Source organism: Epinephelus moara, chromosome 24 (genome assembly GCF_006386435.1).
Source record: "Epinephelus moara isolate mb chromosome 24, YSFRI_EMoa_1.0, whole genome shotgun sequence".
Lineage (NCBI taxonomy): Eukaryota > Metazoa > Chordata > Actinopteri > Perciformes > Serranidae > Epinephelus > Epinephelus moara.
This window is the reverse complement of record NC_065529.1, coordinates 25,780,690-25,803,199: the sequence shown is the minus strand read 5'-3', so window position 1 is coordinate 25,803,199 and position 22,510 is coordinate 25,780,690. Positions and strand designations below refer to the sequence as shown.

General features: G+C 41.1%; 2 protein-coding genes across 2 annotated transcripts; one reads left to right on the top strand and one right to left on the bottom strand.

Moving 5' to 3' along the window:
- Positions 1-706: 706 nt before the first annotated feature.
- Positions 707-17,194, bottom strand: fancd2 (FA complementation group D2). The gene is made up of 44 exons (XM_050038943.1): positions 17,133-17,194; positions 16,805-16,865; positions 16,332-16,466; positions 16,165-16,232; positions 15,984-16,090; positions 15,777-15,837; positions 15,569-15,621; positions 15,387-15,465; positions 15,098-15,222; positions 14,924-15,011; positions 14,718-14,822; positions 14,486-14,586; positions 13,875-13,986; positions 13,721-13,756; positions 13,262-13,408; positions 12,991-13,125; positions 12,755-12,886; positions 11,914-12,021; positions 11,701-11,810; positions 11,528-11,582; positions 10,792-10,911; positions 10,568-10,641; positions 10,331-10,468; positions 10,097-10,203; positions 9,887-10,002; positions 9,692-9,800; positions 9,492-9,590; positions 9,293-9,384; positions 9,060-9,215; positions 8,599-8,715; positions 8,188-8,316; positions 7,987-8,105; positions 7,776-7,886; positions 7,351-7,481; positions 7,166-7,265; positions 5,652-5,774; positions 5,336-5,429; positions 4,953-5,024; positions 4,689-4,727; positions 4,524-4,598; positions 3,505-3,579; positions 3,173-3,319; positions 2,995-3,093; positions 707-1,181 (listed from the first exon to the last, which is right to left on the bottom strand). Exons 2-44 carry the CDS (start codon positions 16,863-16,865, stop codon positions 1,095-1,097), a joined length of 4,347 nt encoding a protein of 1,448 aa, XP_049894900.1. The 5' UTR covers positions 17,133-17,194; the 3' UTR covers positions 707-1,094.
- A 1,538-nt stretch (positions 17,195-18,732) lies between these two features.
- On the top strand, positions 18,733-22,176 carry LOC126385459 (glutathione peroxidase 1-like). Its single transcript, XM_050037190.1, has 2 exons — positions 18,733-19,035; positions 21,482-22,176. The coding sequence occupies exons 1-2, from the start codon at positions 18,820-18,822 to the stop codon at positions 21,830-21,832; spliced, it is 567 nt and encodes a 188-aa protein (XP_049893147.1). The 5' UTR covers positions 18,733-18,819; the 3' UTR covers positions 21,833-22,176.
- Positions 22,177-22,510: the final 334 nt, after the last annotated feature.

Genomic DNA, 22,510 nt, shown 5'->3' with positions numbered 1-22,510 from the left:
CCAGCAGGGTTCCAGTTCAGGGATACAATGGTTTAAAAATATTGACATTAGTGTCCAGATAGTTTGGAATAATGCTTGGTAATGCAGTTTTATAGTGTGTTTTCCCCTTCAGCACCTAAATAGTTCTCTAATATTGCCATGTCCTCACCCCAGAGTCTTTGAAGGGACAGATGCGGCTCAGTGGCTGAGCCTGTTGCCAGTTTGATTTATTGGCTGCATTTGGGATTGAGGGTTATAAAAGCAGCATAACTTCCCTATTTATCATCGTGATACACAATGCATATTTTATCACCTGCCTTATGCTGTTAATATGTAACTCAGGGTTGTTGACAAAAATATTAACCTGGACACTGAAATGGAAAAACCTGAGATGCATGCATCATGGGACTTAAATGTCACTGCCTTCACATCAGGTGCCATTTTAGGGCTTGTCCAAGATGTACAAATGTGTAGGTTAAAGATTTTGTAGTTTAATGTTTATCCTATTACATTAGTGTTTACAAATGCTGACTTCTGTATATTTGTTCACAAACGAGTCTCCAGGATCTCATAGAGATCGCTCCCCTTCATTTAAAGCTTACGCTAATCAGTGTCGTCCCTCGGAGGGATTTTCCGTGAACAAAGACCTCAGTGTTTAGCCTGTGAAAAAGTCAGTGTTGTTATATTTATAATGGATGACAAATCAGACCAAAACTCTCATCTCTCAACAATCTTTATTTATTCTGTCAGCAAACAAATACAATAAAGCATACATCTCTTTTTTTCAGAACCTGACCTGCTGTGAAAACACCTAATTATTAGGCATGTTTTATCTTCGACAGAAAGGAAAGTCTGTGGAAGTTCATCAATGCATCTCATGACAGTTTTTAAATGTGCGTGCAGTGTTATTGCCATATAAAGTAGGATACAAGACCTGTGATAAAAATTAATATATCTGATCCTATGCCAGCCCACTGAGTAGCAGTATTCAATACATTTAGAAAGTGTTAACATAAAAAGGCAACCGGCATCTGAAACGTCAAAAGGTGATCCAAAAATGGGGGTCTGACCCAGAAGCAAAAGTTTAAAATGACAATCAACTGTTAATCCTTCTGTCAGTCAGAATCATCTGTAATGTCATCTTGATCCACGTCCTCTCCTCTCTGGACCTTCGTACTCTGCTCAGAGTCTGTCTCCTGGGCCTGATGATAAGCACATGAGACATTTGGCAAACATGGTAAATGAAAGCAGCGAGCCCGTCTGCATAAAGCAGCATTAGGGAGAAACTAAATAACCTGAGGTTTTGGATCTAACACCTTATCAAACATTTTCCCTGTTAGCTGTGTCAGCCTGTAATCATTAGCTTGTTGGAGTTCCAGCATTTATCTTATCAGCCCACCCTCTGCAGTCTAAACTGCCCATTAACCGACGTGTAGGGTTTTCAACGTCACAAAGTAACGACTGACTCAGCAGAAGTAGAGGCATGTTGTTTGGTCAAGGTCAACGTGTGCTGCATATGCTTCAAAATAAAACCTGTGTTGTTGTCGTCCCAAATCCTGCCAATCTTCTCAGCCACTTTACGCTTACTTACACATTACTTTATCTAACTATTTATTTATTTACATCGATAAATCAGTTTTATGAAAAGGTATCTGCCACCGAAACACAGGTTATTTTGAAACGCACCACAGGTCATACAAATTATACAGAGGAAACCACTTGTAGTGATCACATCTGTCCAGGTCAAATTGATTATATTAAGTGGATGATTATTATAACACATCATAACACATCTTTATTTCTCATGCAGATTCCCATCTTATTGACATTAGTATATTTTATACATGAATATAAAGTAATGAAACTGACAGTTTTGGCTGTTTACCCAGTTGTATTGACTGTTTTAAAATACAGTGCAGCCTTTCCATTATTTATTGATTTATTATTTATTCTTTTCATTATTCATTAGTTGACAGAGCATTATAAATCCACTTTATGAGGGCAACTTTAACCACAGGTGCTCTCCCTGTGTGCATTTGTTTCTGTCGCCATCACTAGCAGCCATACGCTTCAAGGTGTAATTTACTGTTTTTTATTAACAGTAAATTACTTTCATTTTTACCCATCATGATTTCATTTTGCATGCAACACCAGCCTCAGGTATCCAGCTGGAAGCAGACGGGTTACCACAGGGCAAAGGATCATGGGAATAAAGTTTAAAAAAATGTTTTAATTACTATGGTTTAAAGTTGTTTTTCCCATGTATTTTAACTTATGAAAAGACGATTAGTTTGAAGAAAAGTATTCACACATCCAACTGTCTCAAACGCAGGTGCATTGGAAAATATCACTTCAGTCTTTTTGTCCAGAAAATCCTGCACACTGCTCTTGCGCAGCTTCACAATTTATTAGTAACACTAACGTCTCAGTCCTCCTGGGCCTTCGTCAAGAGTGTTCAACACCATTACTTCCAACATTGAGCTTAAATAGAAACTGCCCCACTCATTTCACACTTGTGAAATGAAACGTTAATGTTACTTATAAATTGTGAAGCTGAGCAAGACCAGTGTGCGGGATGTTCTGTTCAAAAACTCATAAAAAGACCAACATTGAAAACTGTAAGTAGAGTATGTAATTATGATAAGGAAATTATTTAAGCAATTTTTGGTATAAGAATGATTCTTTCCCAAACTCTTTTATGATCCATTTAAGCAGTTGATTACTGTAACTGGGATCACTAGAAGCGGTTTCCACTGTAGTATAATTAGTGTGCACACATTGTCAGAAAATGTATCTTACATACTTGTTGGTCGCAGTAGTTTTCACACACTTTTAATAAGTTTTGCCAACTGACTCTCGGTCAGGTCACTCCTGATTGTAGTAAATTCTGGGTCATACTGTCTCAAAATGTTAAAGAATCAAAACCTTTTAATTTTTCATTCAATAACTTATCTACAGGGAGCCAATCCTATTCCTGCATCAGATGTAAACATAGTATCTAAAAATGGCAGGTACCTCATCATCTGACTGGTCCTCAGGCAGCGGTGCATTTTGCTCCTCCTCCTCTTCCTCATCCTCACTTTCTTGTGACCTCTGAGAAAGAATCTCTTCACCCTGCAGCATATATTGTTCTTTTAGGTGAATGACTCAAACATGAACAGAGACACGTGCCATAAGGTCAGTGATATTATACCTTCAGGTTGCGATTCTTCAGGTTGCCAATCCAAAATGCCTCCTGACAGTTGTGGAGCGTCAGCATGGCCTTCACTCTGTAAACAAACAGCTCCAGGCTCTTCTTTAAGGCTGGCACGTGGTTGGTCAGGCTTGTATCCTGGTGAATCTGGGCCAACACATCATAATAAGGTTACTGAATTATACAGTACCAGAGGAGTAACATATACACCGTCCAAACTCTATCTCCTCTCTAATTTAACAGGAACATTTAGTCCTCCAGGACTGGTAGATTTGGCACCAGTACACACAGAGAGCATCTCCAACTAGAGAAATTATAAAGAAATGAGCTACCTTCGAATGTCCACACATGTGATGGAGCTGCCGGGTGCTGAGCTGGAAGGTTTTTAGCAGGCCCTGGACATCCTCCTTAAAAAGACAAAGCATCACACATAGTCACCCCCCAGTCAGCAATGTATTTTGCATGTTCACTCAACAACACAGAGAGTCTCTCTGTGCTTAGCCATGCTGTAGTGCCAACCCATGTTTGAATGATATGAGGAAGCAGAAGCAGAAAATATGCATTTATATATAAAGCAAGGTATCAATCAACTTGTTCTGGGAGAAACTAGAAAATCTTATTTAAGTACTATGACATGTTACTGCTTTTGTGCCTTCATACAGTGTGTTTTGATTTGATTTTCTGAAGGTCTACACCATAAACTGTATAAAAGAAGTGGGCGTAGCTGCTATGAGGTCACCAATTGGCATGCTGGCTCCCGTTTTGAACCCTCGAGCGTGGCATTTTGGCCATCATATAAGTCACCACATTAGGATTAAAGAGTGGGACTGAGGAAGACATGCATGGCTACGCCTCTTTCTTAAATTGACAGGTCACCATGGAAGCAACTTGACAAACACAAGGTAGCCACACCCTAAAACCTACACTGGTTTATTGTCTATTTTACTGTACATGGGACCATAACTTACAAACTGAACATCATGCTGTCTTGAAGAGGACTTGAAACTAGAGATTCAGACTGTAAACTCATCGGGAAAATGTTTACTGAGGTAATTAATCAAGTGAGAATTAAGGCAATTTTCTTAGACTTATATACAATCTAACTTCCTTTTGCTGCGGAGTCGCCCCCTGCTGGCAAATAAAAGGAATGCCAGTTTCAGGCACTTAGGCGCTGACATCACATTCATTTCTTTTTATACAGTCTATGGTCTCGACAAATTGATTAGAATCAGGCAAATTCCCCCAAGTGTACTTTAAGACTGCTGTTGAGTTTTTTTCAAGGCCACACCAATACACAACTTCACAGTTTCATTTACAAGCTGTTCCAGAAAACAAGATTTCATGTGGTTACCATGTGCCTTTTGAAACTGTTGTCCAGTAGTGGCATCCCCAACTTCAGGAAAGACTCCAGGAAAAGGCGGCCATACTGACAATAAAAACATTATAATCAGTTAATACGACGTCACAGCAGTTTCACCTGAATGTGAAATATTTATCAGCAGCACAGCCAACTCACCTTTAGGCACACATTGAGCACCGGCCTGGAATCAAACACCTGTAAGAAGAGATTAGAAAACAAATACGTGAGTTCACAAGTCAAACTTAAACTGTCACTTAAAATGACATAACCTATAGTATAGAAATGATTTAACCTATAGTATAAGTTACTCAAATCTGTTCCAAATATGACCTAGTGCTTGGCTGAATATTGGAAATGGATGAGGTCAAATGTCCAAATCAGTACAAATACATTCACAGCTGTCAGATCATGCGAACAGACCTTAACCAGGTTGACCAGGATATGAAAATCCCTGACAGCCAGGTTCCATGTCAGCAGCTTCTCACTCTGAGCCTTGAGGGAGGACAAGGGTTACATGTTTTAATATTTAAAACAAACACTCACATATACACAAAGAACGTTCTCACTTATGTGAATTATTTGAAAACAGACAGTTGAGGAGAAATTAACAATTAGTTACACACAAAATCAAAATGCAGACTAATTCTCAGTTCACAGAGTTTGAACAAACTGACATTCACAAATGTTTAAAAGTATAATTATTGATTTGCCACTTTCAGTAGATGTGTAGCAGTGTTTTGAGAGCACTGAGCGCTCAGGTATACTGTACATAAGAAAACACAGTGCGACACCTAGTGGCTGACCTCAGTGCTGTCACTGGCTTTGCCAGCAGGAATCTTCCTGACGGCCTTCTCCAGCTCTGCCATCAACACTTTGTAGAACACCAGGAACGTCTGCCTGAAGAAGGCGAATGGTAGAATGAACAACAGAGCAATAACAGTATGGATAAATATACTTTTACTGTGATCATTTATCGTGACTCCAGTTAGCTGTCAGGTAGGATGGCAGGAGCACATGAATCAATTTAAGCTCCATTAACTCAGTCACCACCTCAGACGCAACCTTCCATTTTGCTCTGAGGCAGCAAAGCAAAATGATCTGATGGTGAGGAGGATCTACCTGCTGAGAGTGGGCCATGATGAAGAGCTCTCATCTTTTGATGCATTGAGGAGCTCAGGAATTCCTTCTCCAGCTATCTCCTCCACTGCCTTCAGAACATCATCGACGTGCTCCAGGTAGATGCTGCAGAGAGAGGAGAAGAGACATCATAATTAAAACATTTAGATGCTTGTTCACGATTATAACAACACCATACATGACAACAAAAGGCGTTAACTAGAAACTGTGTGCACTATAAACATGCTGACACTTCTAGGTGCTTTCATATTAATGTATTGTCATAGTGTTGGTTAGCTACGAGAGATGCTGAACAAAGTACCAACTTCATGAGTGACTACAAATACATTAAACTACTTGTGTGGTTGAACAGCACAACATCCTGGAGCTGACGCTTGCCTGTCTGTTTCTACTGCAAGCTGTATAAATATTAAGGTAATTTCCCTGAGCAGTTTGCATTGCAAATGACATCACACACACACACACACACACGCACACGCACACGCACACACACACACACACACACACACACACACAAACATAAAAATGTCACAAATAAAACCATAAATGTTTTTATAGGCTCTTTAAACAGAGTTCCTTCTGACTACAGCAAGTTAGATTTAAGACTTTTTAATGGCACTCAGAATTAAATTTAAAACCAAGCTTGTACTGAGCAAATTGAAGAAAAAAATAAACAAATAACCGACATCAGTTACTTAAGGTTGGGGACAATTCTGCCCAAAAATCTACTGTAACATAAAACATGTCTTTTTTGTCTCGCAGTTGAGACAAGGGCAGAACAGAAGTGACATACCTGGCGTCTGTTGGCGGGTTTTGTGTTTCTCACTTTGCATGTGGGACTCCACAGCCTTGATTCCTATCATGAGTTTGAAAAACTTTTCGCATGTAATACACAAACCCTTGTGTGCTTTATTTGCACTGGTCTCAGCTAAGCTGGAAAATCTTGATTTAATAGTCAGTTCATGTTGAATTTACACTCCCCCATGTCATACAAGGTACAGCGACAGCTAGCTAACAGACAGTGGTTCCTCTGTTCTGAGCATCCTGGCCAGAAACAAAATATGAGTGTCGTACTGCGATCCTGATCTGTGTGACGTCAATGTGAGAGGCATTCAGTCAATCCTTTTTAAAATATATATTTCCAATAATTTTGAAACTTTACAATGCAATGCAGGAAAAATTAAATTAACAAAATCCTAGTTCCTTCATCTTCACTTGAAGACTTTTTTGAAAGATCAATTTAGTACAGTTCAATATCATTTTAGGCCATATTGTTAGATTCATGAATTCAATGCCTTTTAAGACTTTTTAAGGATTCATAGGAACCCTGTTTAAAGATGATGCTCTGGATAAAAATCAATTTAAGTCCTCAGAGGAATTATGTTTACTTAATTGACTTAGTGTGAATGATTCATAGAAGCTGGAGCCCCATTATTTCTGGAATATTTATGCAACCTTTTTTGTGCAACACAGCCATTTCTGACATGCCGACGCACCTTAGGAGAGCGTGAAGTGCTTCATTGAATTTGTTCCCTCGCTCCTTCTCTCCGCTGGCTGTCACCCAGTCTTGGCTCAGGAAACGTTTCGCCAGGGAAGCTATTAAAAAAAATCAGACATTCATTATCACAGTTCGCTGGATAGCAGATGAGTTGATTAAAGTGAGGCGACATGTCGGACTGACCCGTCTGCTCTCTGTAGGCAGCAGGGTTCCCTCCTCTCTCTGACACAGTGGACAAAAGCTGGGAGAGAGACAAGGCCGTGCTCAGATTTGGCATCGTGCTGCGGAAGTTCACCAGGTACTCAAAGCCGTGTCTAAACAGAGGAAAAGAGAAACATTTGATTCTGTCAGAAACACAACGAAGACCCAAGGATATTAAATAATATGTTCATATCTACTGTGCTGTAGAGTGGCTTTTTATTCAGTTTATTGGAGAGTTGTGTGAGTATGTTTTCTATTATTAGCAAAAAGGATAATGTATTTACTGTTTTAGCAGAGACCACCAAAGCTGCTTGAATGTTATAAAGAAAGAGATCAATAGATAAATAATAAAAAGGCATAGATCATATTTAGTAGCTACTCTGCTGCTCTTAAACTTCATCACTCACTTTACAAGCTGCTCCAGGGTTAACTCAGCACTTCCTTCTTTCAGTCTGTTGGCCAAAACTCCCAGAGCCTTCTTCAGTAAGCTCCGCTGCCCCGGCTGACTGAATCCAGACCTGACACATAAACATAGACACATTTCAGAGACAGAACTTAACAGAAGCCAGACATGCTGACTCAAGCAGGACGCAAGTCAGTGGTGCTGGTCGTCCTCACCAGCTGAAGGTGGTGTTCAGGACCTGCAGGAGCAGCTGGTAGGCTGATGACATCAGCTGGTACTCTTGAACATCTGTGGCAGGGCCGTCCACGATGCCGTTGTTCTCAGACAACAGTGTCTGAGGGAAAAAATGCACAAATGTATATAAAGATGAAGCATATAGTGCTTCTGTCATGTCTGCAGATTGTTTGTATTTGTACCTGAAAATGGTTGTGGCAGTTCTCCAGGTGTGTACAGAGGGCGGGCAGCAGCTGGACACAGCAGGAAGCGATATCCTTGGAGCTCCTCTGTTGCAGATGGGAGAAGCCCGTGCTCTTATCCGCCTTTGCCTGCACAGGAAAATATTTCATTAGGTCTTGTCTAATATAAGCCTGCATATTACAGGTTTACACATTAAGCTTCTTGATGACAAACACACTCAGAAAATGAAATTTCTTCAGGCTTTCATTTGATCTGCCTGCATCAAAGAAAAATCTAAGTAACAATAATTAATATTGCAAACACCTCTTATCCCCAGACAGTGTCAGACATTTTCAAAGCCCTGCACATTCTCACATTTCAAGAGCTGTCGTAACGTCTCTGCTCGGCGTTCATCAGCTTTTTATGTTTACCTTGAAGAAAGGGAGTCTCTTGGCTGGGGCAGCTGTAAGGCTGAACTCCAGTTTGCGGAGCATATCCTCCAGCAGGAACACCAGCTCAGCAGGACCCAGCAGAACCTCCTCTCGCACCTAAATCATTCATAAATCAATCATCATATTAGAGGAGATGTGTAACAAAAAACTATGTATTGATGCATGTGGTGCATTTATTTGTACAACAGATTGAAATTGCATAAAAGACATTGATTTCTCTACAATCCAAATCAATCCTCATGATTCCAAAACATTGATCTCAGTGTCAGAGGATGGTTGGATAGTAACGTTCCCAGCTCAGGATATGTAAGATGAACTAACTCTAACCTTAAGTTCTACAGCCATTATATTTCTAAATCATTCAAAAGCTACAAAATCAATAATTTGGTAAAGAAACCTATAAAAGTTTGACAGACAAAACTACTTCTTCCTTGTCCTACCTTGGTGTGGAGCTCAGAGTCCAGCAGTGAGCGGGACAGCAGGCCACACTGCAGCACACTGAGCACCTCCATATCCAGCTCCCTAAAAAACGGTCTGTAGGATGCCAGACTGACTCCTTGGCGGATCTCCTTTTCTTTCTCCTTCTCTGGTTGCTCCTTAAGCACAAGCAGAAGAACATATTTTAGCTTGGTTACATCAAAATTCGAGATTAATACAAGAGGTCAAAGTTAACCTGCTGAGTTTTGTCTGCTTCGGTCGACACATCAAGCTGAGAGATCTCTGAGGAGTCCTTCGCAGGGGCTTTCCTCTTCTTTCCTGTGCCATCTAAATAACAAACGTGATTTAGACAACCATGTAAATATCTATTCCCTTATTTGGAGTATTTAGTTTCACTTATGGGGAGTAAAATATCTTCTGTTGAGCACAGTTACCTTTCTTTGCCTTACTGACAAGAGCGGCAGAACTAAGTGTAACCCCATCTGTGCTTTCTCCATCAAAGTTGGCAACAGGTGGAACATAGCCAGGTGTCCCTGAAACACACATTTAAGAGTAAGTATTTTAAAAACTTAAGTAAAATTGACACTAAGTGGCATAATGGTATATTCTGAGTATTGGTGGATGAAAAACTGACCAGCCAAAGCCCTCTCTAACAGTGTCTGAAGGTAGGTGATGTTCTGCAGACGGGTCATCACTTTCATCTTACTCTCTGTTTCTTTTTGTGTACAGAACGCGTTTACGACCTGTCACAAAACGGGTAAGACATGGCTTTAGTCGCACAGTTTTAAGAGAAGTGTTAATCACGTAAAAATTAATCACGTGCTGTTACCTCTCTGAACCAGTTGATAGTGTGAAACAGCAAAGTACAGAGGAACTCCCTCTCGGCTTTCGACAGGCTCTCCATTTTCTCTACCACGTCCATGTCTGTCAGGATCAGAGGGCAGCCTGTGCAAACACACACAGACACTAATTATTTCACAGCCACAGAAATGAGAACAAGCTGGTTTCTGGGAGAAATGTGTAACTTCCACTTGCTCACCCAGCAGTGCGTCAATCTCCTCCAGGTCTCCCTGGTTCTGTTTCTCCTCACAGAGTCTCAGGAGGCGGAAAAACGGAGCCAGGCAGAGAGGAGACACTCGCCTGCCCCTAAAAACAACACAACAGGAAACACATCCACTGTCTCATTCATGACAAACTGAAATTGTAAATCAGACTCTATTGCAAGTGAAATACATCATCAGTGGATAGAGATGGGGGGAGTGAGGTGACTGACTTGTGTGCCTTGTCGACTTGACTCTGCTGATCTCCTTTGTTCTGAACATCATTAGCCAGTAGAGGCAGCAGGTTGATGGCGATGGCTACGTTACCTTCATACAGGTTGTACATTACATGGGGCTTGAAGAGAAAGGAGCTGAGATACACAGAGGAGGGAAGAAAGTAGTTATAGGAATACACGTCTAAGTATATTAAAATGTGTCATTTTTTATTTTACCAGCTGTCCATCACTAACCCTGATATATCTGGGCCTAGATCAACCGCAAAGTCATCCTGGAAGTCTTGTAAGGCGCTCTGTCCGATCGTTTCCTATTGGTAGGAAGAAAATAACAGGACCAGAATGCTTAATCATGCTTTAGTTGCAACTTAGGTTGGATGCATGTCAAGAAATGTTATAAATAAAAAGATAAGAGGAGTTATTAAGACAGGGGGTATGGTAAATGTTTGTTTGAGACATACCTGCACCTGTGGGTCCAGGGTAGAGCTCAGGATCAGGTTGGCTAGTTCATCATAGTACAGAGCTGCAGCCTCGGGTGAGCTTTCACTGCTGGACTTCACCAGCTCCAACAGGGCGGTCACCTGTGACACGCGATACACACACACACATGAAGATATCTACAGACCAGACACCTGCAGTTACAATCACTCTGTACTGCAGAAAATACTCTTCAAACCTCAATTAACTTAATAATAATACGCATTTTTATAGTTTGTGGCAAATTATTACCATTACAATGTTTTTGCTTAACGTCAACACGGTGCAGCAACTACAGAGCAAAGCTGTAGCTGGTGCGCAGAGTCTAAATCAAGACACTGACTCTGCACATGAGTCAGATGCTTGAATACAGGCCCACAACCACCAAATGAAAGGTTGTTTATTCACTCTGCCCTGAGGTAGTGCTCACCCTACCCAAACCCTTCTTGAACTGAAACTGGTTCATTGTTTTAAATCACTATAAAACACTAAATCGAGAACTAAAGTACATTAAAAAAAAAGTTTGTTGGTATCTAAATGTACCAGAAGTTATGGACTGCAGCTATAACGCACTATTAAACTCAAACTGTAAGCCAAAGGTAAAGTGATAGTGGAATAAAAATGAACATAATAAAAAGCAGACTAATGAAAATCACAATCTGTAACATCCTCACAACAGACACATTGCTCATAGTGATTGTTTTATTGCCTAATATATACCTGTCTGAGCGTCTCCTGAGGTAACACCCCTTTCTGTGACTCCTTCACTTTAGGCCTGCAGGGAGTAGGGTGGGGGATGGGGGGCAGCAGTGAGCGAGATCGAGACACAGAAATATAGTGATAGAATCAACGAGGAAAATGTCGCTTCTACACCTGTGAGTGCCAGCCCTTACCTGGAGGCCCCCATGCTGCCTACAATCATGATAGCACCAATGATGCCAATGCGCTTGTACTTGGGCACAGTGCTGGACAGCTGTTTTCGGATCACTATGTGCATGTCATCCTGAGGGGAGACACACAACGAGAGAGACAGGTTCAGCCGGTAAGGAGAGGAAAAGCCAGAAAAAGCACTGTAAAAGCATCTTTGTGAATGTAGGAATGTGCACCTGAATGTGAGCTCCCTGCTGCTGTTGCCCAAAGGCCAGTCGGCTCAGGAGGTGAAAGAGTCTGCGGATCTGCTGGGGTGTGAGGTTGTCCATGTAGTCCAAGATTCCCTGTGCCAAATATTGTGCTCAGTTAAACAACTAAACACAATGGTGAGATACTAAACCTTTAAGCTACACGGAGTCGGAATAAACATCCAAGTTTCCTGCACATTTTCCATTTCAATATATCCACACTTTAACAGACTCACAATTCAAGACTTCTTGGTAGATTTCTCAGCACATATCTGACATCTGAGCACAAACAGCTGGATGTTTATTAGCCAAATAAATTGCTTTAAAATCCAGCTATTAATATGTTAATATATTGCCGCATTTTTGGTCGGGGACGTCCAGATTTGGTTCAGTTATAAGGCACTCAGAGCAGAGCTGTTTTGAAGCAGAGCTGTTTTGCAGGCTGTGATGTACAAGTGTAGAGGCAGTTTTGCATAGGAGTGTGCAGTCAGTCGCACGCCATGTTTCTTGCCTTGCTGTTGATGACATCAGGCACACTCACACAATGGTAAACACTTTGCTGTGCTGCCTGCTCCAAACGCCATGAAGAGCACTCTGCTTGTATGATCAATTTCTTTTGAACATTTTGTAGAAAACACAAATATTTTTTCCATACTCTCTTTTCTTTTTGCCGTACTGATCAGGACCTGGAGATTACTAAAATGAAATCCTATACTTTTCCATTTGCGCAGGAACCTGTACATTTGTTGTGTTCAAAATTCTTTTCAGAATATTATCAGTGTGGTTTGGTTGGCGGCTACAGTATCAGACACATGGATCACCTCCTTACCTTGACAAAGACGGCATACAGAGCCATCTCTGAGGGCTTTTCTGTGACCAGGCTGCAGAGCAGCTCCAGAGCCATGTCCACCTCCCCACCTACACCACTGCACACATGGGTCACTAAAGAGCCCACCACCTCCTGTAAACATAATACAGAACAGAAATGAAATGACTCGGGTGGATATAAGAACAACAAAAGAGAGAGAAGCTTGTGCACATTTAAATATATAATCTCAAACCAACCTGCTGGCAGTAAGAGTCAAAAGCAGTGAATGAGTGTCGGTACATGTGTCCACCAAAAGGCACCACACAAGGGTCAGGGGAGCGCAGCAAACTCTGAGCCAGGGCCAGGATGGAGGTGAAGTACCCTCGCATGACCTAGAGTATCATTATTCATTAATACAACATATTGTTCATGTGATAATGAATTAGTGCATCAGTATAGAAAATAAAGTTCATTGTGAGCTACTGTCGTTATACTCAAGCTTGTACGTCCACAGACTGTCCCACCCACCTGAGCATAGTCCCTGAAGGTCCTCTGGAGCAGAGCCTCCTGGATCAGTCCTGTCCTCACTTTCACCTTCAGCAGCCTCTCCGCCCCCCGCCGGCTCTGGTTGGCATTGGTGGAGTGGAGGATGAGCAGCACCAGCAGATCTATTACCTGATGTGGCAGAGCACATTTTCTTACAAATGTTATTCATAAAAATAGGTTTCCTACATGCACATAACTTCAGGATGTCATATTTTATCCACATTCAAACTTTGTGACTGGTTTATGATAGACAGTGTACAGTATGTACAGTCGAATTTTCCAGACTTCACTTACACCTTCAAAACTATTGTTAAAATTAACAAATTCCTTTTTTACCATTTTTTTAAAAATTGTATAGAGTTGTGTGGGAACCTCCAAAGCCCGCCATTTACACTAACCACTTTACTAGGGAATACCCTGAACTGAGGAGATGACACTCACCTTATGGTTCTCCTCTTCGTCCACAGACTCTATCGCCTGATGAAAAGCAACAGTATAAATTCAGTAAACATGAGTTGAGCGGACTGTTATTCAAAAGCATCAGCATTCATTTATCAATTAAAACACGGGGGCTTAGATAATAATTATTTCCCACCTTGAGCCAAGCCTCAGATACTGTTTTCTGGAATCGCACTGCTGACTTGATGCCATCCAGTGTCAATATAACACAGTCCTGACTGCTGCCAGCTGCTGGTGCGGAAGAGGACCTGTTCCAAATTCAGACTTACAGTATTAGATTAAATCCTAAGGAATATACCAGAGTGGTGCAGAGGTGACATTTATTTATAAGCCAAACTGGAAGTTACCATGATTATTGCAAAGAAATAAACTCTCTGGCAAACAAAATTTTATGACACTTACATGTTTTGTTTTGCAAGATTCACAAATAAACACCACTTGTAAATGCAATCGGCAGAAGTAAAGAGCTAAAGTTAGGCTATAAACATACTACACCATGGTCACATGACTTCATCACCACCACCACCACCACGAGGCTGTAAAGCCGTGCTCGGCATAATGACGTTCTGTAGTCTCAGTTAGCCACTTGGCATGTAAAAGCACCAAAATCCGGTCGAAGTGCAAAAATGCTGACTCATTTTCAGGATTAAGGACTCATTCCTGCAAGAGCCTACTGCCTACTTCAAAACAGGTTCCTGATAGCATGTACAGATGTACAGTTGTGAATGGGAATCTGTGTTTTCTTACACTGCTGATCCTTTGCTCTTCAAGAGATTTTGGGAGGCCTGCAGCCCAGGAGGAAGAACACACTGCTCCAACTCCAGCTTTTTACGGAGGTTACACACCACCTGCACACAGGGAAAACACACACCACATTCTTGATTTCAAAACATACAACATACTAAAACAACTAGAGCATAATCACTGTGTCATGTTTTTTTAAATGCAAAGTGTTGTAGACATGACGCTGAGCTCTGACCTCATAAGCATCAGAGGCTGAGACAGAGTGCAGGATGAACTTGACCACCACAGGTAGATCCTCCAGCTGCACGGCAGCCAGAGTGGCCATAATGGCTCCACGGACCTAAAACAGCAGACAGTAACAATGACATTCACTTGGCCTTTATTAATACAGCAAAAATAAGTGTGTCTGTGTGTCTGTCTGTGTGCGTGTGTGTGTACTACCTCTGTAAGTAATGAGGAGCTGAGGTTCAGACTGGAAAGGGCATCCAGGATCGGGACAGTCAGCTGAGTGTTCTCCTGGAGTAAAGAGCTGCAGAGAACAGTGGTTAAAGTAGCAGCAAGTGCGAGCAGCAGCTCTGAAACCACAGATCTGCAGTAGAGATTTACTGTACATACTTGAGCTCTCTGGCTATATCATTGTGCTGGGAGTCTTCCAGTATCTCTGGCAGACTGGTGATGATGTCACGCTGAACCTCCACCGGTGCTACCGACACCAGCTCCATGAGCTTCACAGCCAACTCCTGCGAATAACAGGCCACAAAGACGGTAGAAATAAACACATCACCATCAAAGTTAGTGATGACTAATATATAATGACAGGTCTAATGGAAAAATAAAAACACGTTTAAGAACTTTAATGGCTGTGACTACTGTACACGCAGCCTATCATTACAGAAATGACTACCTTGCTGTCCACAACTCGGTCTAGCCACTTCAGCTGGTTAATAATTGTGTGAGGAATACTGAGACCTCCATCTCCAGCGCTGTGAAGGACGGAACAAGATGACATTTAGAAAATAAGTCAGTGGCAAAAAAGTGTGTAAAATGGTTCAAATGCTGTAAAGTACACTCATATGAAATACTGACCCATCAAGCATAAATTCAGGGAGTTTCTCAAGCAAAAGGTTAATGACGAAAGTCTGTGTGAAAAGGAAAAGTAGACTGAGGGTTTGTGGAAGATACACTGTACATGTACACTTTGCATAATGCACATTTGCATGTCTCATACCGGAAATAGACATTTTGAATTTTGTGGTGCAGCTGTCTTGGGCTGAATCTGTGCAGAGAATCTTACCTGCAGCATCTCAATCCCCAACAGCATGCGGAGCAGACTTTCTTGGAATGAGCTGACACGACTGCAGCACAGACGAAAACATGTCAGTATGTTACACACGCACCACAGCCCCGACATAAGCTTGGTCTAGGTCATAGCTGAGCCCTATATAAATTAAAGTTATGCCTGAAGTAGCCTCTGTAAGCTCTGAGTGCGTATGACCGTTACCTGGAGTCTCCATCAGACAATCGTGGGACACACGGAAGAAGGCAGTTCCTGAACCGCTCAGGGTCCTCAATATGAGACTCCAGTCCAGTGGTGAATTCCTGTACAATCTGAGCAAAGAAATACCAGTGAAACACAACTGTCTCATGCCTTGATTGTGTATAAGAATGGTGTATATACTTACCCCGGGGTACCTGGGGCTCTTTTTTAGTTGCTTCTGGATCCTTTTTTGGAAAACTACTTGGTCGACAGCTAAAAGAGAAAAAGTAAAAGACAAAGATCACAAAAATCAGAAGTGAAAACACTGATTTCATTTACTGGACATTTGAAACTTGGATTGAGTGTGTTTACCAATCTCATTGGATGTGCCACCTTGTTTCAAGGTGACACCTGCTTCTCGGAGAAAGACGGCAAACACACTTTCATTTGTCACTTCTGGAGCAGGTTCCTTTGGTTGGCGACCAGTGCTGCGGCTCTTCTTTGCCTCTATAGAGAGAAGACAAAAGACCTTTAATAAAACAGTATCCAGCAGACAGAAGTGGGACAATGTTTAGACCATCAGTTAATGAGGGGAGCAGGATGTGGTGTCTGCACAGTATGTTGGTGCAATCAGGTCAGTGTGATGTCAAACATGTAGTGGTTATGTCACACTCCTGTGATACTAATTCTACTTTGTTCTCAATGTAAATAATTTAACATTAGCTAGTGTTACAGTGTGATAAGGATCTGGGAATTGGGATATCTTAGTTGACAAGCTGTGGGACTTCACTGGGAAACACTGCACTGACACACTGTGATGTGACGTTACATTATACAGTACTTACTGGTGGTTGTAGGAGCTCCCTCTCCTTTATCCACAGAGGAGCGTCGCTTTCTGCGCAACATCTGATTAAAAATATAAAAGGCATGAGGTTTTTAATAACCACACCCGGCTAGCATCCACAGTAGCAAACAAGCTAATTTCACTCAGAAGCTTTACCGTTACAGAAAACTATGTCCAGGTAGAGTCTGACGTTGTTAGCTAGTAACGTTAATTCATTAACTAACGTTTCCGTTAAGACACAAACATGCCACACGCTAAGTATGTGACGTTATATCACGTTTATGTTGCCGGCTGTCAAAATAATTCAGAATGATAACAGGTAAACATACTTTTATGGACAGACGACGATGTTACGGCCCCAAGGAGAGAACTTACAAAACAAACTTCCGCGCCAATAGGCTTTGCGCGTCATCAACCACAGTTAGGGATCATCTTCATTGAGTTAAGCTAACAGAGGGTCGCAACTAGATATAAATGCCCAAATACGCCTAAGAGAAATAAAATAAAGCAACTACACATGTTGTGTATCCTTTTTAAAGTTCGTCCCCTGGTTGAAATATCTGTTGTGATTTTAAAAGTGGTCTTTCGGTCAACACTAGAACGATTACAACATTTGTCAGACGGTCTCTAATTTTCTACATTTGGGTCGCGCATTTTTACAAACACGCTGTCTGTTGTTGGGCGGGGTTAGAACTCTGCCGACTTGTTTGTTCACGAGGACTTTTTCCGGGATACGCCGTGTAGGAAAACAAGCACAACCCCGGAGCGCTGTACCTGTCATCAAAGAGTGTACAGTGGATTGAGCGTGTTCAATGCTGCCCGCTTCCCTTTTCGCCTCGTAGGGTAACTATTAACACTAGCCCAGTGACGTTTTGATAAATGAACTTAACGACTTAGTGCAGCTAAATGAATAAACTGCGATATTAAAATACATTTCAATAAATAAAATGAAATAAGCTAGCAGTAGAAACTGCTGCGTGACTGAGTAACAGTTTAGTTAGTACAGCAGTCAGATAGCCTACTCACAGCGTCAAATCCCCTGACATATGTTCACAGCTTTATTGCACAATAATACAATATTAACCCCTGATATTGGTCCATTTGTTGATCTTAATTGTTTTACTTTTCAAATAATTATTTCGGCATGTTTCAAGTGAAATGATCATTGATAAGTCAAAATTATGAGAAATTAAGAACACATTTTACTTAATGGGCCAAAATTGTTAGATACAAAGTCAAAGTTGAGAGTTAGCCTATTAAATCCATGTTATGATATGTATAGGCTAATTAGCCAATAAATGTTGACATATTATCTTACAGTTTTGATTTATTAATGGATTTTATTTTGACATCACAAGTAAAAATGTAGACTCTATATGTTCAATGTTTGACTTAATATTTTTTTAAATTATTATTATTACTATTATCATTATTATTACAATTAAATAAGTTTTAAGTTACGATGAGTACATTTATGTGTAACAGTCTTGACTTTACATGTTAATGTGATTGTAAGAGCCACAGTGTGTGAATATGAGTTGATTTAAATATCACACAATATTCATTTCCAGACATTGTATAAAACATATATATTGTATAAAAAATGTAAAAGGACCAAAATGCATGTATGTTGACATTTGATAAGGGCACTCCCTTTAATTTTGTAATTTACATGCAGTGCAGTTTAGTTAAGCAGAGAGCTGCATTAGACATGGGAGCACATAGTTTCAACTTTTCAGTAAACATTTTAAACTGGATTACATCTCCTGTCATTTGCGTCAGACTTTAGTTACTGTGCCTGCAGCTCATTGGTGGCGTTTTGGTATTCAGAGCGAATGCCCCCTACAGTGATGGCCCGTCACGCAGGCTGCAGGGTGTGAACTATCTTGACAGCTGAATACAAGCTCTTTGACCGTATTTCAGGTTGGCCCCACACAGCAGCAGCTCAGTGTCTGAAGACGACACAAGGAAACATAACGACAGTTGAGACAAGGGCTGGTGTCACGCATTGCAAGAATGGCTACGAAGTTCTACGACCTCACGGCCAAACTGTTAACAGGAGGAACATTTAACTTCTCCTCCCTGCAGGGCAAAGTCGTCCTCATTGAGAACGTCGCGTCTCTCTGAGGTACGACCACCAGGGATTACACCCAGATGAACGAGCTCCACGAGCGCTACGCCGGGAAGGGGCTCGTTATCCTGGGAGTGCCCTGCAACCAGTTCGGCCATCAGGTGAGGAGATGAACGCTGTATATGGACCTCCAGACAGACTGGGGTCATTTCTGTTTCTGTGCTTTGTTTGTATTTATTTTATTTTGCTGCAAATATTTGATTTTATTTCCCGGAAATAGCCCACATACTTTAGACTGTATAGGCCATGCTATAAAACAAGAAATATTCAATATCATGCAACTATTGTAAATTATAATTAAGGTGTGCTTACGGAAGTGGAAGGATTTTTGTTCCAGTTTATTTAAGTCTTAAATTTAATGACACATTTTTCTTGTGAGTAATTCAGTTGCTGTGAGCAGCTTCAGCACTGAGGGACATTTAGGAAAGAGGAAGTTGCGTGAGTGTTGCAGGGTTACCAAATCACCTCACAAAAGGCACACCAGAGTTTTTAAGTTGTTCCTTGTTCCTCAATTCATTTTGCTCTGCACCACCATGGCAATGCACACAATAAGCAATATGTTATTTATTAACTTTCACTTACTCATTAATAGATGGTGAGAGAAGGGATGGTTCAGTTAATCAGCAGGAAGTTCAGGGGAGGGGCTCCTCCTGTGTGAGTCAGATAAGATAAACTCTGTAGAGAGAAGATTGATGAAAGTCTTTGAGTCACACCGCAGGCTCACAAATAAACTCAGGGTTAGCTGTGCGTTAGAAGGGTTTACTGATCAGACCACTGATCTGTGAAGCAGCAGCAGATTTGTTAGTATTGAATTAAACAGTTGTCAACTATTTAAAACCTTGAGTGAGTAAGGGACTGTTCTTTATTTGTCAGAGAAGGTGCATGCATGACCCTCCCTCCACTAGAGTTAGGCCTATTTCCAGTTCTGCCGGTCCAGTCAGATTCACAAGCTTAAACTGGTTGGATTTTATGCAACGTGGTTGAATCCACATTTGTCATGACGACACATTCTGGCATAACCTGTGCTGACTGTGTCACAGCGCTAAATCTAACTTATTTTGCTTTAGTAAGGTTTGTTTACATGACAGTTCCAGAAGTGCATATTTAACGGATTCAGTGTGGACAGAGAGCTCTGATGTTATGCGATGCTATGCAGTAGTCCTGGTATGTCCCACTCATGAGTGGCTGCTGAGTCAAATAGGATACTTTGTTAAGTTGCAATACTGGTCCAGTCAGGTGTGTTTCAAACTGGTTAAAAAAATGTTCACACAGGTCCGACCCTACCCTACACCATTTTTTTTCATATTCACACCAAGTGTAGGTATCACAGCCAATGCAACGATGAAAAAGCGTGGAGGGAGTGAGAGTTATCACCAAAAAAAACAGCTACTTTCCTTAACAAAATGTAGTTCTTAAACAAACTGCATCATCACAAGAGCTGTGTGCATACTTCAGCAGGATATGGGTGCATGACAGCCACCCACCCGACCACACGCACAAAACCAACAAAGTGAATAAGCAAACACATTACACACATCACAGTGAACACACAGCCCCAGCATTACCAACATATAATGACTGTTTTCCCAAATTAACAGTACACAACAGCGGCAGCAGCAACCAGCTTAATATTAGTAACTTGACATGGCAGATGTTATTAGATTTGAAAAACTTGCCATGTGATATTTTAAAGTTAAAAGTTGAAATAAAAATCCTGGAGTTGAAAAAAGCACCTGATTTTCACTGCTGTTATGTATGCACGAGCACCAAACTTAAGATTTTTTTTTGTCTTGTTTGTTTCATCAGGTTAGACCAATGTTATAATAAATCTGAAATAAGACATGTAGAATAAAGTGATTTTAATAAAATATCAGGTTATGTTTCCTGGCAGAAGCTTCTTCGCACATTATGTGTTCAGGAACTATCAAAAATTCGAAAATACAAAATACAACTATTTAAAGTAAGTAATAAATACATTTTAAAAATTAAAATAAATACAAATAATAAATAAAAAAACATGACAGTGTTGGGGCGTCGATGGGTTAGTGGATAGAGCAGGCGCCCCATGTACAAGGCTGTTGCTGCAGCGGTCCGGGTTCGATTCCAGCCTGTGGCCCTTTGCTGCATGTCACTCTCTCTCTCCCCACTTCTCACTCAGCTTTCCTATCAATTAGGCAAAGTTAGGGGCAAAAAATTCCCCCAAAAATATCTTTATAAAAAAATTTATGAAAAAACATGACAGTGCTTAAAATGATTTGACATGCCTCCCCTATTTTGCACCACTCCCTCCTTCTTGTAAATAAAAAACAACCTCTATGCACTCTGGAATTTGTGATTTTGGACGGCTTAAAGAGACAGTCAAATTTTCCACCTGACTTGTTTTACCTTGAAACCTTTATTGTTCATGACAGTGTTAGCTGATCACTTCCTTCACAAATCATTATGAAATAAATGTCTATAGAGCCAATAATGCCATGTTAGACTTTAGTGACCTTCTGCTTCCTAAAATGTCCCATAATCACACATTATCTTCTGATCAACCCACAGGAGAACTGCAAGAATGAAGAAATCCTCAACTCCCTGAAGTACGTCCGTCCTGGAAATGGCTTTGAGCCAAAGTTTCAGCTCCTGGAGAAAACGGAAGTGAACGGGAAAGATGCCCATCCCCTGTTTGTGTTCCTGAGGGACAAGCTCCCGTCTCCCAGCGATGACTCAAACGCCCTGATGACTGACCCTAAGTACATCATCTGGAGCCCCGTCTGCAGGAATGATGTGTCCTGGAACTTCGAGAAGTTCCTCATCGGGCCGGATGGCGTGCCGTTCAAGCGCTACAGCAGGAAGTTCCTCACCATCGACATTGAAGGAGACATCAAGAAGCTCCTCAGCCAGGCCAACTAATGACCCCGTCCTCCAGCATGTTGTTCACCCATCCTACAGCTTCTACTTGCACTAGCACAGTGTGTGTAACCTTAAGTTCATCACATTAAGGTTAACTGCTTTACCGTCCATAGCTTCTGTAGATGGTGTGTGAAACTTCTCCAGACCGCCTGTGCTCTCTTGTATACGATGACTGTTGTTCTGTTCTTTTACTACATGAAGGCGTCCTCTGAAACCAAGCTAGTTGTGAGGGGGATATCTGATGACATGTAAAAGGCTGAATGTTTTCAGCTGCATTGTGTGCATGTAAAGCACAGATGTGTTTTGATATATTTAGAGGACCAATAAATCTATTTTTTCAAACACTTCCTGACTGACTCTGTGACGTTATGCTAACAAGATTTTAGACGATTATAAAACACTAACATGACTTCTTGAGTCGTTAGTTGTAATGACAATTTTGATGAATTAAGAAGGTAAAGTTATGTATTTTTCAACCTGGACCCTATTTTCCCTTGTATTTGTGTCCAAGTAAATACTGGAGAAAAAACATTTTTAAAACTGGTCTAGTTATTGAGACAAACAGGCTGCAATGTAACCACTAGGGCATGTTCTCGTTGCCAATTTCCGTCTACTAAAAGTGCTTGTTTTTTGCCACTGACAGGCTCAGGTTATCATTTTAAGTGTCTGACAACATTA

Bases quoted from the DNA above. Each gene is read 5' to 3' on its own strand.
- fancd2 (XM_050038943.1), bottom strand. From the start codon at position 16,865: ATGTTGCGCAGAAAGCGACGCTCCTCTGTGGATAAAGGAGAGGGAGCT. The intron at 15,223-15,386 runs GTAGTCATTTCT...TGTTATTCGCAG, and splicing joins ACCGAGTTGTGGACAGCAAG to GAGTTGGCTGTGAAGCTCAT. The intron at 10,003-10,096 runs GTGAGCAAGTGG...GTGTTTGCACAG, and splicing joins GGAGATTGACGCACTGCTGG to GCTGCCCTCTGATCCTGACA.